General features: G+C 46.4%; 1 protein-coding gene across 1 annotated transcript; it reads right to left on the minus strand.

The window, feature by feature from the left end:
• Positions 1-1,328: 1,328 nt before the first annotated feature.
• On the minus strand, positions 1,329-14,253 carry PRLH (prolactin releasing hormone). The gene is made up of 4 exons (XM_083154534.1): positions 14,148-14,253; positions 7,990-8,148; positions 7,573-7,614; positions 1,329-2,052 (listed from the first exon to the last, which is right to left on the minus strand). Exons 2-4 carry the CDS (start codon positions 8,138-8,140, stop codon positions 1,889-1,891), a joined length of 357 nt encoding a protein of 118 aa, XP_083010660.1. The 5' UTR covers positions 8,141-8,148; positions 14,148-14,253; the 3' UTR covers positions 1,329-1,888.
• Positions 14,254-15,720: the final 1,467 nt, after the last annotated feature.

A 15,720-nucleotide genomic window follows, 5' to 3' on the forward strand; every position in this document is an offset into this window, starting at 1 on the left:
GTCAGAAGCTGATTGGCCGGTGATAAAGTACCAGGCACTTTATCACTTCTCCTCCCTTATCACTGAATTATATAACTACCCCATAGATTGTAAGCTCCACTGGGGCAGGGACTGATATGAAAGTTCAAATATTCTCTGCTGCGGAATATAACCCTTATTCAGATCTGATCGCGGCTCAAAATGGGCAAAACCATGTGCACTGCAGGTGGGGCAGATGTAACATGTGCAGAAAGAATTAAATTTGGGTGGGGTGTGTTGATACTGAAATCTAAATTGCAGTGTAAAAATAATTCAGCCAGTATTTACCCTGCACAAAAACATAATAACTCACACAAACTCTGCCCCACCTGCAGTGCACATGGTTTTGCCCATGTTGGGAACAAATTTGTAATGTGATCAGACCTGAATAAGGGCCTAGGGACGAGATGCTCCAAACAAAAAATGACATAACAACCCAGTTTTCTGGGTTTTAGCGCATTTTCATATGCAACAAAGCCCCACCACCGGGGCTTCACTGCGGCGGGGTCACTGCTAGTGGGAGCTTATATTCTAAAGAGGGGGGGGGGGGGGGCAGACAGAGAGGGGTGCATACAAATGCATCCTCTACTGTCTTGTTTTATTTGATTGACACTTAATGCACATGAATATTTGATGGTTCTGTTCAGCCTGTAATTCTCACTGATTGCTGTCCTATTCCTCCTATCCCCAGCCTAATTATAGAAAGACATGGAAGTAGATCCGGCAACAGATTACACCTAAAGCAGATTTTACTATGGAATACTGGGACAGACACACTTCTTTGTCCCAGAACTAGGGCTTAAATTGGTCATGCAGAGAAGGGGGAACTCATTTCTCTATGCCACCTATTTACCCCCCTCCCCTACCCTCATTAGGCAGACAGGGCCAGTGGTAGGGTTTTTGGCATCCCCCTGCAAACTAGAATGCTTTTCTGTGAGAATTACTGCATACCGCCCAACTTTTCCATATTGAGAGAAGGGACCGGAAAGGGGGTGTGGCTTATGCATATTGTGGTGCAGCATATGCTAATGAGGGCCCCGTTTTCGTCCACTGCGCCTCTGAATAGTGCATGCACACAGTGTCTATTCTGTCAGATTGGGGGGACGGACGGACTCAAAACTGCCCCCCAGCAGGACACTGCCTGCCACGGGAGGGATGCGGGAATGTCCCCAAAAACCGTGAAGTTCCCGCATTAGTGGGAGAGATGGAAGGTATGTTACAGTGTAGGTCCAAAGTGGAGATTAAAATGGTCCCCCGCACTTTAACCCCTGCCTGTAACTAAAACCCATCAGAAATTGACATTACAGAAATCAGTTTTTACAGTCATGTGTTTATTATTTCAGTTGGTATAAAATATTCCGAGGACAAAACGTAGTGCTTCCATTTTTACAAGTGGTGGGATGAATGGAAGAAAAAGAACAGACATTTAAAAAGGTTGATGGTTTATTACATACAGTACATATGCCAACATTCATATCTCAGTACTGGCTAGGTGCACTTGTGACCCGCATTTTATGCCCCAGTATAAGCATATGGTTATAATTAAAGAATACAACACATAGTTTTGTAACACAGGTTAGAAAATGATGGACAGGTCTCATGGGTTGCTATGGGTTACATCCATTATCTCTGTGGACCGGTTTTCATAAAAGTAACCAATAGAATTTGGATAAAATGGTTATTGTTTTACGTGAAATCCCAGAATATGTGAAGTTCCCAATGTCATGGAGATCTGTTGCTAATTCTATAACGTGCATGCACTCTGCTAGAGGCGCCGTACCGGTAATGACACGGATACGGGGCTGCCCGCCCCCTTTATACCGCACACAGTTAAAAGTTGATTGGACACCTCCGCGCACTGAATTTGGTTTTAGTTGTCACCATTTATCTCAAAGCTGTCTATAGGGACACATGTCTGCCCCAAGGGTCTGTACATGGTGTTCTGGGCGTCTCCCCAGGCGGTGCCCCTCCTACCGAAGCGACCCACCGGGCGGATGCCACGGCCGGTATACCATGATGGATCTATGTCTGGATCTGTGATAAAGGAGAACAGAAGATGGATCAAAATGTGGAACATGAATACACCGAGAGAACCTTCACATATTATATTTATAGAATAGGTTAATGGGGACTGAAGGGTTAATAAGAGGCAGGAAGAGCAGGAGATAAATGCCAGCCAAAAACACAGCACTTAATGCTCTTACACATGTTATACATAATATATGTGCTGTTATTACTGGCTTATATACGTATTGGATTATTCATATCTCTGCTGCTCTCTCCTGTGTGGTAGAACACTCCATAGGGCAAGCCTTCATAAACTGGGGAGAGATAAAGTACCAGCCAACCCCTAACTGCCCTGTAGGTTTGAAAAGTGACAGTTGGGAGTTGATTGGTTGGTACATTCCTTTACAGTGCCTAAATCTCTGTTTATAAAGGGACCAAATGATCTCCTGTAATCAGTTCTAGAAAAATAAAACTTAAACCATACTTGCCTACTTTTGAAAACTAGTTTCAGGGAGATTATAGTTGGTAGTAGAATTTTGCAAAGCGCCCATTGAGGGGACGTGTCATGCTCCACCCAAAGGGCGTGTCTAGTTCCATACATGGAGAGAATGTGAAAAGAGATTGTGAACGTGGCACCTAGAAGCGTGGGTGTATACTGCTACATCTGTGAGGAATCCTTTAAAATGACTTATATCCAAATGTAGATGACCCCAAAGCAGTTAGTAAGAGCTACTATACTTGGTAAAGTGCTGGGAAATTGTACTGATGATTCAATGTAAATGTATCTGTCTCTCATTCCTTTTTTCCAAAAAAATGTAACAGTGTAATGTGGGCTAGGTGACATTAGGGAGATTGCTAGACTAATGAGGGAGAGAGGGAGATTGCTGTTATTTCAGGGAGTCTCCTGCAGAATGCAGGAGGGGAGGTAACTATGATGTAACAGTGTAATGTGGGCTGGGTGACATGAGGGAGATTGCTAGACTAATGAGGGAGAGAGGGAGATTGCTGCTATGTCAGGGAGTCTCCTGCAGAATGCAGGGGGGGAGGTAACTATGATGTAACAGTGTAATGTGGGCTAGGTGACATGAGGGAGATTGCTAGACTAATGAGGGAGAGAGGGAGATTGCTGCTATGTCAGGGAGTCTCCTGCAGAATGCAGGAGGGGAGGTAACTATGATGTAACAGTGTAATGTGGGCTGGGTGACATGAGGGAGATTGCTAGACTAATGAGGGAGAGAGGGAGATTGCTGCTATGTCAGGGAGTCTCCTGCAGAATGCAGGGGGGGAGGTAACTATGATGTAACAGTGTAATGTGGGCTGGGCGACATGAGGGAGATTGCTAGACTAGTGAGGGAAAGAGGGAGATTGCTGCTATTTCAGGGAGTCTCCTGCAGAAGGCAGGAAGGTAGAAAACGATGATTTAAACTTAAATATAGATGTCCAATTATGTACTTGTTTATGATAAAAAGGATGCAATTATTATTATTATTTTATTTATAATGCTCCACAAGTGTTTCGCAGCGCCGTACAAAGGAACAGTACAGGAAGACAAAACATAACATTACAGTAAGAAAAAGAACAAAAATAGTGACCCGGGTAGTAACATATATATTTGCAGAGGGAATATTGCTGAAGAAGTCGATGGTCAATGAAACGCATTGAATAGTTCTGGGGCCTGATTCAGTAAGGAACGAATGTGATAAGCAGCTGGCAGCAGCTTGCCATATGTGATCCTTAGCAATGCAAATGCAGGAGGAGGTGCCAGCATTTCCATAACACTGGCTATCCCCACCCCTGTCCCTCCCCCAAAGGACCCGTTTGCTGTGTTTTATGTGTGGAATTACAAGTCTCTGCATGATAGTTCCACACATAATTAGGGTGTGCAGTTGGGATACGGTCATTTGGGCTACAGAATTAGGTTGACAACATCAGGTCGACATGGGAAAAGGTCAACATGGGTCTAGGTCGACATGGTTCTAGGTCGAAAGGTCATTAGTTCGACAGGTCATTAGTTTGACAATGTCTAGGTCAAAAGGTCGACATAGGGTTTTACACAGTTTTTTTAGCCGACATGTGCCGACAGGTGGTATTTCATGCCACTAGGGCATGGTGGGAGAATAAAATAGTGTGCCGAGAGCAGCGAGGCACCGTGCCCGATGCATTGCTAGCGATGCGAGGGGATGCGGTGCACTTGAAACTGTGTCCATGTCGACTGTGTTGACATTCAGGACAAAAAAACAGTGGAAAACCCCATGTCGACCTTTTGACTGTCGACCTAGACATTGTCGAACTAATGACCTGTCAAACTAACGACCTGTCTAACTAATGACCTTTCAACCTAGAACCATGTCGACCTTTTTCCATGTCGACCTAATGACTGTCGACCATCATGCTGTAGACCAAATGATCCCAACCCATGCAGTCCTGTTATGAATGTAATGTAGCATATTTTAGGCACTGCTCCAGATTCCAGAGACATTCCTTATCCAGGAAACCCCAGGTTCCAGCCCTTCTAGATCACAGTGTCATACCTATATCAGGGTTGCCGACTTTCAACAGCCGATCGGGGGGCGGGGTTTGAACGTGACATCATTAAGTCCCACACCAGGATGTAAAATAGCCTAGTTCACGGATCTCCGCTGAGGGGACGATGCTAAAATGACGCGATTGTGACATTTTAGCTCCACCCCCTCCCCCTGAGACCCGCAGATTGCTGCATTTAAATGCCGCGATCGGGGGGCGCATTGGGGGTCCCCCTGAATCCGGGAGGGTTGCCCACCTTTCCGGGGCGCCGGGAGGGGGACACGATTTTCGGGAGACTCCTGGCCATTCCGGGAGGGTAGGCGACCCTGACCTATATATGACCAGGGCCGGATTAACAATGGGTCTGATGGAGCTACAGCTCCAGGCCCACTCTCCAGGCCCATTTTGTAGCTGAGGGCCAGGGCTTTCCAACTAGACCAGCCCTGCATCGCTAGCCCCCCGGGATCCGGAGATACCGCCAGGCAAACCTGGAACGTTTTCCCCATTGGATAACATGGGACCCGCTAACTCCGACTCCCCGCCCGGTTCCAACGGCTGCCAGTTCCCCTCCGGCATCACAGAAGCTCGAGTTTGATCTCAGTTGAACCCAAGTCGCTGGGTCTTCAATCTGATACCTGGCTGGTCCATATGGGTTAATTTTTTTTCCAGAGATATTGCTGGTAAACCAAAACTGATTCATTTCTGAAATGTAATTCCTGGCTGTTCATTCATTCGAAGCCCACTCAAAAGTTTTTCAATATGATACTGGTCTCATGTAAATGGGTCAGTTGGTTCCAAAGATATAGCTGGTTGATTAAAGGAGGGGGTGCTTTTCTCTCCCCCTCACACCAGAAAATGCAGGGGCTAGGATGGTGTAAAAGGGGTCAACCCGGGAATGTCCCTGCATGATCCTGGGTCCATATTCCCTGGTAAATCCCTGTATTTGCTGGTTAATACCTTAGCCGGGACCTGCAGTGCTCTGAATACAGCTGGGAAGCCTCTCTCTCTCTGGCCCTTATTCAGATCTGTGCGGCCGGAGCCGCACACGGTGCTCCGGCCGCACAAACCAATCCCCGCCCACGATACGGATCGCCACGGCCGTCCGTACACGGACGGCTGGCGATCCGCAAGAAAATGGTGGGGCGTACGCCTCCACCATGGTGGGAGCTGCCCCCTGCATTCGATGGTCGGCGACCATCGAAGGCAGGGCCGCACGCCCCACCAGGTCCCGCAAGCTGAGACCACACGGACAATCGTCCGTGTGATAGCTTGTATGGGGGCTGAGAGCTGACATCCGGCGACGTCAGCTTCCCGCCCCCATCACTGGCGTCATACCCTCATTAGCATGCATACGCCCCGCGTTTGCATGGGAACGCCCATGAAACGCGGGGCGTATGCATAGGGAAATGAGGGTATGAAGCCCCTCACGCCCCTATACGCCCCCTTTGCGGCGGACGAACTACGTCTGCGGCGAATTGGGCTGCACATGCGCAGATTGACCTCTGCGCATGTGCAGACTGAAAACATCGGCGGTACGGCCGCACGCGGGCCGTACCGCACGATTCAGAATAAGGGCCTCTGTCCGGCTGTCATTTATGCTTGGCGGCTGTCCCCCAGTTACCGCGAGTTGGCAATGAGCATATAATCCCTGACAATGAGCATGAAATCCCTGGCAACGAGCATGTAGGTCAGCAGCACTTATGTAGCATAATTTTTAATAGACATAATGGTGTTTGGCATAATACGTAATGGACATTATGGTGTGTGGCTTAACATGTAATGGGCATTGGGTGTAAATTTTTGATGTGCGCCTTTGGCTCACAATGCCCCTGTTTATGAAGAATATTGTGCATTATTGCTCAATTTGTTTAGTATACTGTAGTGCAGGGCTGGGCAACGCCGGCCCTCCAGATGTTAATGAACTACACATCCCAAGATGCTTTGCATTAGGTTTGCTATGTGGCCATGCTGAAACTGATGCAAGGCATCCTGGGATGTGTAGTTCATTAACATCTGGAGGGCCGGTGTTGCCCAGCCCTGCTGTAGTGTGTATTTTGGCTCAATCCATGTGTCAAAATGTGAATTTTGACTCAATCTGTGTGCCATAGTGTGAATTTTGGCTCAATCCATGTGGCATATTGCATACCTCCCAACTGTCACGATTACAGCGGGACAGTCCCGATTTTCGGGTCCTGTCCCGCTGTCCCACCCGCGGCAGGCATTGTCCCGCTGCGAGGGGTGGCAGTTGGGAGACCCCCCAATCTAATAGAATAGACGCTGTGCGCACGCGCACAGCGTCTATTCTCGTATGAAAATGAGGTCGTGGCTAATTAGCATAAACCACACCCTCATTTGCATACGCATCGCCCCCTTTTTGTCCCTATTTCACCAACACAGAAGTTGGGAGGTATGATAATGTGTAAGAGGCAAGTACAGTGCCGCCTCACCCCACAAGTATCTTAGGACATTGGCGTCCCACGGGTGTACATTTGGAGGGCACCCGCCAATATATCTCCCTGCATTTTTCTTATGCCAGCCCCTGTCTTTTCCAGGCATATATAGTTAGTTGAAAGTATTTACACAAATAGACACAAACTCATGAGCAGACTGGCCAACCAGAACACTGGTCACACCCCCACATTATTAGGTGCCGGCCACAACCCCTATTATTGTGCATAATAGGCCCTCGATAATTTTCAGCTCCAGGCCCATTTAGACCTTAATCTGGCTCTGTATATGACGGCTGTCACCTGTTTAACACTGGGGTAGATGTATGAAGCAGAAATAAGGGAGGAGAAGTGAACCAGAGGAGAAGTGGCCCATGGCAACCAATCAGCTGCTCTGTTTTATTTTATATTATGCAAATGATAGATGTTACTCCAGTGCTGATTGGTTGCCATGGGCCACTTCTCCTCTGGCTCACTTCTCCCTTATCACTGCTTCATAGATCTACCTCACATATAGCAGAGTGCAGCTACGTATGGATGCATGTGAGTAAGGTGCAGTGTGTACACACATACATACCGCTTCTCCTATGTGCTGCCGACGCCATTTTAGGGAACAAACCTGAAGACAGTTAAAAAAAAAACAGAATCTAGTTACACGTGACAGATGGAATGGTCGGCATGTATAATAACGCTAGGTCGACACAAGCATTAGATCCACAATGGGAAGGTTGACAGTCAAAAGGTTGACTTCAGTTTTTCCATGTTTTTGTGTGCCAACAGGCGGGGTTTCATTCCCTACCATGCGCTATGTTGTGGAGGAAGAGTGTAATGGTGTGCTGGGCGAGCGAGGCATCGTGCTCGAATAATGTCGAGCACACCGAGCCATGCAGATAGTTTCCCTTCAAGCAGCTCTGAAATAGGACAGTGCAGCATGTGATATAGCTCCCCCTAGTGGATCCCACTGGGAACATATCCATATGTGTAAGATACTCACTTCTAATGTCTAGGGAAGGTTGCAGCACTCTGCTTTGGGTCTCCGGTATGGCCAAGCACAGCAGCAGCATCAAGCAGGATATAGAGCCACACACCAGTTTCATTCTACGTTCCTTGTCCCAACTGACTGCAGGTAAAGTGCAGCAGGACATCCGGCAGCCTGTAAGGGAAGCAGAGGGTGAGAGCTAGCAGGAATCCTTATGTGGTGTATACACAGCTCTGTTGTCCGGTCCTGCAGGTGACATAGTTATAAGTCATGGTACTTGTGTAGTTTCATGGTGGCACTTCCCTGCGGATCGCATCGTATGCAAATCCCGCCAATGGTGATTCAAGGCTGCAGTGCTCGGATCTTGCAAATTCTAACAGATGTGGTCTATCTCCTACAGGCGCCATCTCCTACAGGCGCATGGGAGCGCGCATCGGGTCGGACCGGGTGTCAGGACATGCGATTTGGCCCAATTTCACTGCCCGATTCATGTGAATCAGGTAAAATCGGGACCAAATCGCATGTTAATTTTTGTTCTTGGTCTTACATTTTGAAAGTTGCCAGTTTCCCTCCCTAGTTATTGGTTGTGACCACAGTGAGAATAGTAGCATCACAGTTAGCTTATACTGTAACTATTAGGTCTGGCCTATGCCCTTCTCCACTCACCTTTCCACTATAACTAAGGCTGCTGTACCTAGAATCTTAGCATCACAATTTCTTCATACAATACAATACATTTAATAAAACAGTGACAATTAAGACTTTTTTTGGGTGATATTTAATAGAATGCGATTTTTGGTCATTTTCAAATTCGCCCATTATAGCACTTTTTTAAATCAAATTTTTTGCTGCGAATTTGCCTATTTAATAAGGTGCGTATTCCGGCCGATTAGTGCGAATAAGTGCGATAATGTGAAATTTTTAGTCAAGAAAATGTGCCATTTTTAGGCATGAAAATGTGCGAATTTGAGGAAATGTGCGAATTTGTGTTAATTTTTTTTTTAAATGTTGTGGGGTCCCCCCTCCTGAGCATAACCATGAGCAGGACCTGGTTCCAAAAATACAGGGGACAAAAAGCGTAGGGGTCCCTCGTATTTCTGAAACCAGCCCCAGACTCTTGGACCAGTCCTGGTTCCAAAAATACGGGGGACAAAAATTCTGGGGGTCCCCCGTATTTTGAAACCAGCACCGGGCTCCAACAGCCCGCGGTGTCATGCCACAGCCGGGGGACAATTTTTACACAAGGTCCCCCGGTCGAAACATGAGCACCGTGACTGGTCAGCCTTGGACGAGGTACCTGGAGGAGTGGGGACCCTCCCAATAAAGGGGTCCCCCCCCAGGCTTCACCCATCCAGGACTGAAGCCCGCGGCTGTCACCGGCGTCCGTGGGCTGTGGACGTCTGCCTGATAGGGTTAAATCAGTCATTCCTAACATTGCAGGTGAACTACAAGTACCAGCAGACCTCCCCCACTTGCTGGGACTTGGAGAACCACAAGTCTCAGCATGCGTGGCATTAATGGGCCCCGCTAAGACTTGTACTCCACCTGTAAAAAGAATGTTAAAATAAAAGAGACACACACACAGAAAAGTATAACTTTATTACACCCACAAACACACCTCACTTTTACTCCAACATACTTACCGCACCAGGGTCCAGCGCTGGACTTCCTTCTCCAGAGCCAGCTCACCCTGCACTGACAGCAGGATGAGCCGGCTTTCTCCTGCGCAGATAACATCTTCTTTAGCACTGTCACCTTCTGTAGCGCTGCAGAGGCTGAGAGCTTGATTGGCCGATGCGTCTCCGTGGAGACGCATAGCTCAGTCCTGATTGGCCGACAGCACTACAGAAGGTGATGGCTGCACCGGGCGTCAGTGCAGGGTGAGCTGGCTGTGGAGCAGGGAGGCAGCGCTGGATCCTGGAATGGAAAGTATGTTGGTGTAAAAGTGAGGTGTGTGTTTGTGTGTGAAATAAAGTTATACTTCTCTGTGTGTGTGTTCTTTTAACATTCTTTTTACAGGTGGACTATAAGTCCCAGCGGGCTCATTAATGCCCCGCATGCTGGGACTTGTGGTTCTCCAAGTCCCAGCATGTGGGGGAGGTCTGTTAGCACTTGTAGTTCACCTGTATAAAGCAATTTTACGTATGTGAGATTTAACACTATCAAGCCGGCGTCCACGGACATGGACGCCGGTTTCAGCCCCGTGCTTCAGCCCTGGATGGGTGAAGCCTGGGTGGGGGACCCCTTTATTGGGGGGGGGGGGGGTCCCCACTCCTCCGGGTACCCCATCCAAGGCTGACCTTATGTAAAAAGTGTCCCCCGGCTGTGGCATGACACCACAGGCTGTTGGAGCCCGGTGCTGGTTTCAAAATACGGGGGACCCCCAGATTTTTTGTCCCCCAGATTTTTGGAACCAGGACCGGTCCAAGAGTACGGGGCTGGTTTCAGAAATCCGGGGGACCCCTACGCTTTTTGTCCTCCATATTTTTGGAACCAGGTCCTGCTCAATGAGCCCGGGGCTGGTTATGCTCAGGAGGGGGGACCCCACACCATTTTTTTATTTTATTTTTACTTTTACACATATTTTAACACAAATCCATACACAGATCTCAATGATCTGTGCATGGTTCTGTCAAAGTCGCCAGTCAGAACCTGGTCTATTTTTTTTTTGCCGATTTTTAGACATTTTTTTTGGGCGATTTCCAAATTCGCACACCATGTGAATTGAGAAATCGACACTTCTGAATGTGCGATTTCACGGCAAAAATTGTGATTTTTGCCGCAATTCGCATCCCATTAAGTTGGCGATTTAGGAAAACAGTGCAAATTCGGCCATTGTTGTGAAAAAAATCGCCAAAATTAAAAAATCGCACCCTATTAAATGTCACCCATTGTATTCATTCAGAATGCCTACATGGACAACATGTTGACATTTCAACACTGGCATAATGTCGACATTGCAAAAATGGGAACAGTGAATGTTGACAGTTGGCTTGTCGGCAGTTCGTTGGTTTTTTTTTTTTTGCATTAACCTTTCAACTAACCCTAACCCTAACTGAAACCTAACCCTGACCTTGATTGTAGCATCCATAAATACAGTTTAACCATAACAGCAGCCTAGTTCTAATCACACCCTAACCCTAACTGTATATCCTCCAACGGTCCCAATTTTCGCAGGAAAGTTTTGTTTTTGTTGGGACTGTCCCGCTGTCCTACCCCTGGGCCACAGTGGCCTGTGGCGGTGGTGGAGGCAGTAGGAAGACCCTATCTACCTTCCTGCAGAGCATTGGTGAATAGATACTACGCACATACTGTATGCACAGCGCTTGTTCACCGGGGGAGAGGGAGTGCTGGGCATGCCCCCATTGTGACAAAAAGGTGGGGTGGCTCACAATTGTGTCATTCCCATGAAGCCATGTTCCTTTTTGGGCATGGGTAAGCCTTTGCGTGATGGGGACAGATTTTTGTGAGGAATGTAACTGCAACCTAACCCTGTCTGCAGCCTAACACTAACCCTATCTGCAACCTAAACCTATCTACAGCCTAACAATAACCCTATCTAGAGATGAACCCTAACCCTATCTGCAGCCTAAAACTATCTGCAGCCTACACCTAACCCTATCTGTAGACTAACCCTAACGCTGTCTGCAGCCTAACACTAACCCTATCTGCAGCCTACACCTAACCCTATCTGCAGCCTAACACTAACCCTGTCTGCAGCCTAACACTAACCCTATCTGCAGCCTAAAACTATCTACAGCCTAACAATAACCCTATCTAGAGATGAACCCTAACCCTATCTGCAGCCTAAAACTATCTGCAGCCTACACCTAACCCTATCTGTAGACTAACCCTAACGCTGCCTAACATTAACCCTATCTGCAGCCTACACCTAACCCTATCTGCAGCCTAACACTAACCCTATCTGCAGCCTAACACTAACCCTATCTGCAGCCTACCACTAACCCTATCTGCAGCCTAGACCTAATCCTATCTGCAGCCTACACCTAACCTTATCTGCAGCCTAACCCTATCTGCAGCCTAATCCTAACCCTATCTAGAAACGAACCCTAACCCTATCTGCAGACTAACCCTAAATCGCAGCCTAACCTTATCTGCAGCCTAAAACTATCTGCAGCCTACACCTAACCCTATCTGCAGCCTACACCTAACCCTATCTGCAGCCTGCACCTAACCCTATCTGCAGACTAACCCTAACACTGTCTGCAGCCTAACACTAACCCTATCTAGAGATGAACCCTAACCCTATTTGCAGACTAACCCTAAAACGCAGCCTAATCCTATCCACAGCCTTCACCTAACCCTATCTGCAGACTATCCCTAACGGTGTCTGCAGCCTAACACTAACATTATCTGCAGCCTACACCTAACCCTATCTGCAGCCTAACACTAACCATATCTGCAGCCTAACACTAACCCTACCTGCAGCCTACACCTAACCGTATCTGCAGACTAACACTAACACTGTCTGCAGCCTAACACTTACCCTATCTGCAGACTAACCCTGACACTGTATGCAGTCTAACACTAACTCTATCTGCAGCCTACACCTAACCCTATCTGCAGACTAACCCTAACACTGTCTGCAGCCTAACACTAACCCTATCTGCAGCCTACACCTAACCCTATCTGCAGCCTACACCTAACCCTATCTGCAGCCTAACACTAACCCTATCTGCAGCCTACACCTAACCCTATCTGCAGTCTACACCTAACCCTATCTGCAGACTAACCCTAACACTGTCTGCAGCCTAACACTAACCCTATCTGCAGCCTACACCTAACCCTATCTGCAGCCTACACCTAACCTTATCTGCAGCCTATCCCTATCTGTAGCCTAATCCTAACCCTATCTGCAGACTAACCCTATCTACAGCCTATCCCGATCTGTAGCCTATACCTAACCCTATCTGTAGCCTATCCCTATCTGTAGCCTACACCTAAAACTATCTGCAGCCTACACCTAACCCTATCTGCAGCCTAACCCTAATCCTATCTGCAGCTTAACCCTATCTGCAGCCTCTACCTAACCCTATCTGTAGCCTAACCCTATCTGCAGCTTATTACCTTATTGGTACTGTACTACCAATAATAACAGTACTGTAACCCTGCCATATACACAGCTAGTAATAGCCACATATTACTGTACTACCAATAATGACATTAAGGGAACCCTGCCATATACACAGTTATTAATAGCCACATATTACTGTACTACCAATAATGACATTACTGTAACCCTGCCATATACACAGCTAGTAATAGTCATATAAACAAGGTTTTAAAACATGATACAAAATTAGTGTACTATCTCAGGCACTGACTTTGAATGCCAAGCAATTATTTTCTTGTATATATTTAGTGCCAATTACATATCTTGTCCTCAGTAGTGCTGTTATAGATGTCCCCAGTTAGTTTTTAGCAAAAAAAACACATTTATTTTTCCACTTTCTGGAATGTATGGTTTTCACAATAATTCGGATAACGGATATTCGGATAAGGGATACTCAACCTGTAATATCCACATATTACTGTACTACCAATAATGACGTTACTGTAACCCTGCCATATACACAGCTAGTAACAGCCATATACACAGCTAGTAATAGCCACATATTACTGTACTACCAATGCTGACATTACTGTATCCTGCAATATACACAGCTAGTAATAGCCACATATTACTGTACTACCAATAATGACATTACGGTAACCCTGCCATATACACAGCTAGTAATAGCCACATGTTACTGTACTACCAATAATGACATTACTGTAACCCTGCCATATACACAGCTAGTAATAGCCACATATTACTGTACTACCAATAATGACATTACTGTAACCCTGCCATATACACAGCTAGTAATAGCCACATATTACTGTACTACCAATAATGACATTACGGTAACTCTGCCATATACACAGCTAGTAAAAGCCACATATTACTGTACTACCAATAATGACATTACTGTAACCCTGCCATATACACAGCTAGTAATAGCCACATATTACTGTACTACCAATAATGACATTATGGTAACCCTGCCATATACACAGCTAGTAATAGCCACATAATACTGTACTACCAATAATGACATTACGGTAACCCTGCCATATACACAGCTAGTAAAAGCTGGCCTCATACTCACAGTTTCCTTGGTAGGGGGCTCTTTCCCCGGCTGTCCTCCTCTGCCTGATCCCCTCATATTCTAGTTATATTAGCTGCCTGATTCCTGACGTCAGTATTAGCCCCTCTATGAGCGCTGCCTTACACCCGTCACCTGCCTAGCCCCTACACTCATTATGCTAATTTCTTTTTAACCAACTCGAGCAGCGGCTTTCAGTGACTCACATATAACTCTTATCTATTCAAGTTCCATTTAAATCTTAATAAAGAAAGGGAAAGGCCAGGTCTTTTCTCATCGCTCGGTATTAATGAGCATTTAAGATGTACGTTGCATTTTCCATATGAGTTCATTTGCACCTACATTATGTTCTTAGGATATCCGACTAAGAACATGGCTTCAAAGGGTTTATTTAGTGAGGTCGCAGGTCCGGAGCAAACTATTGGAGGAGGCTTCATAAGTGTCTCCGAAGTGGGCCCTCAACACGCCACAGAGAAAAGATCTCAGCTAGCGGTTAATACAAGTCTACGTATAATGAGGATCTTGTCTACGTATAAAGAGGATTTTTTTTCTGCAGAACCTGGAACTAGTTCCGGGTTCTGCAGACAGCTCATATAAAAGTATCATTTTTTAAGCAGGATGTCTAGTAATTTTAAGGAAACGTTCCCCAGGCACAAGCATTTTTGCAAGACGTCATGGCAACTAGAGCCAGGCAATCGGGCCAGGGGTAAGACTTTTTCAGCCTTCAACATATTGTGCCATCCCATCCCCCCAACCCCACAGGGCCACCAAAGTTAGGAGGTGGCATCTGCAGCCGCCATCTGCTGCATTATGTACAAAAAGCATGTCTTCCTCGTAGACATCCTTAATTTTGTGATAGGCAGCCTCGATGGTGTTCCATTCCCTCATCTAGGGGTCCAGGTTCTAGACCAGTGATTTTCAACTTTTTTTAACTCGTGGCACACAAAACAAGATTTTAAAAATTGGCAAGGCACCAGACCCCCAAAGAGAAAAACACATTGGCCCCCATAGAAAAAAAAAATAAAACCAAATGACCCTCATATGAAAAAAGTAGTTACACAGGTAACAAAAATAAAATACAATGGCCCTAACAAACATCACATTGGTAGCCACATGAAAATTGCATTGTCTCCCATAGAACACAAAAAAGAAAACACATTGACCCCCAGGTGAACACTGTACAGTCTGTGCGCGGCTTATCTGATTGCAGAACACAGGAGAGACTTTATGCCAATGCCCATTGTTTTCAGTGTGTAGTGCCCAAGGGGGTAGAGTTAAAAATGCCCACACGTGAACACCACACGAGTCACTTCCTAGCTGCCATTATTTTCTCCTAGGGAGCTAGTGGGGACAGTATAGCAGGAGCACACCCGAGAAGCTCCTCGCCTTGCTCCTTGTGACTTGTCTTCTCTTAACCCTGTTATCCCACAGTAAAACTTACTTAATTTTTTTACCTCTTTGCAAAAGCAATGAATTAAGGTTAATAGATATATTGGCCAATGCATAGCAGAACAAGGGTGAGAGGGAGTATTTAGTTTGTCCTGTGAAGTGGTTAGTTTGTCCTGTAAAGGGAAGT

This window comes from Crinia signifera, chromosome 7, assembly GCF_055691185.1.
Source record: "Crinia signifera chromosome 7, ASM5569118v1, whole genome shotgun sequence".
NCBI lineage: Eukaryota > Metazoa > Chordata > Amphibia > Anura > Myobatrachidae > Crinia > Crinia signifera.

What these genes read in the sequence shown, in the direction of transcription:
- PRLH (XM_083154534.1), bottom strand. Translation starts at nt 8,140, where the DNA reads ATGTCCTGCTGCACTTTACCTGCAGTCAGTTGGGACAAGGAACGTAGA. An exon ending in ACCTTCCCTAGACATTAGAA is followed by an intron (nt 7,615 to 7,989) that starts GTGAGTATCTTA and finishes AACTGTCTTCAG; the next exon opens with GTTTGTTCCCTAAAATGGCG. An exon ending in GGCAGCACATAGGAGAAGCG is followed by an intron (nt 2,053 to 7,572) that starts GTATGTATGTGT and finishes CCTTTATCACAG; the next exon opens with ATCCAGACATAGATCCATCA.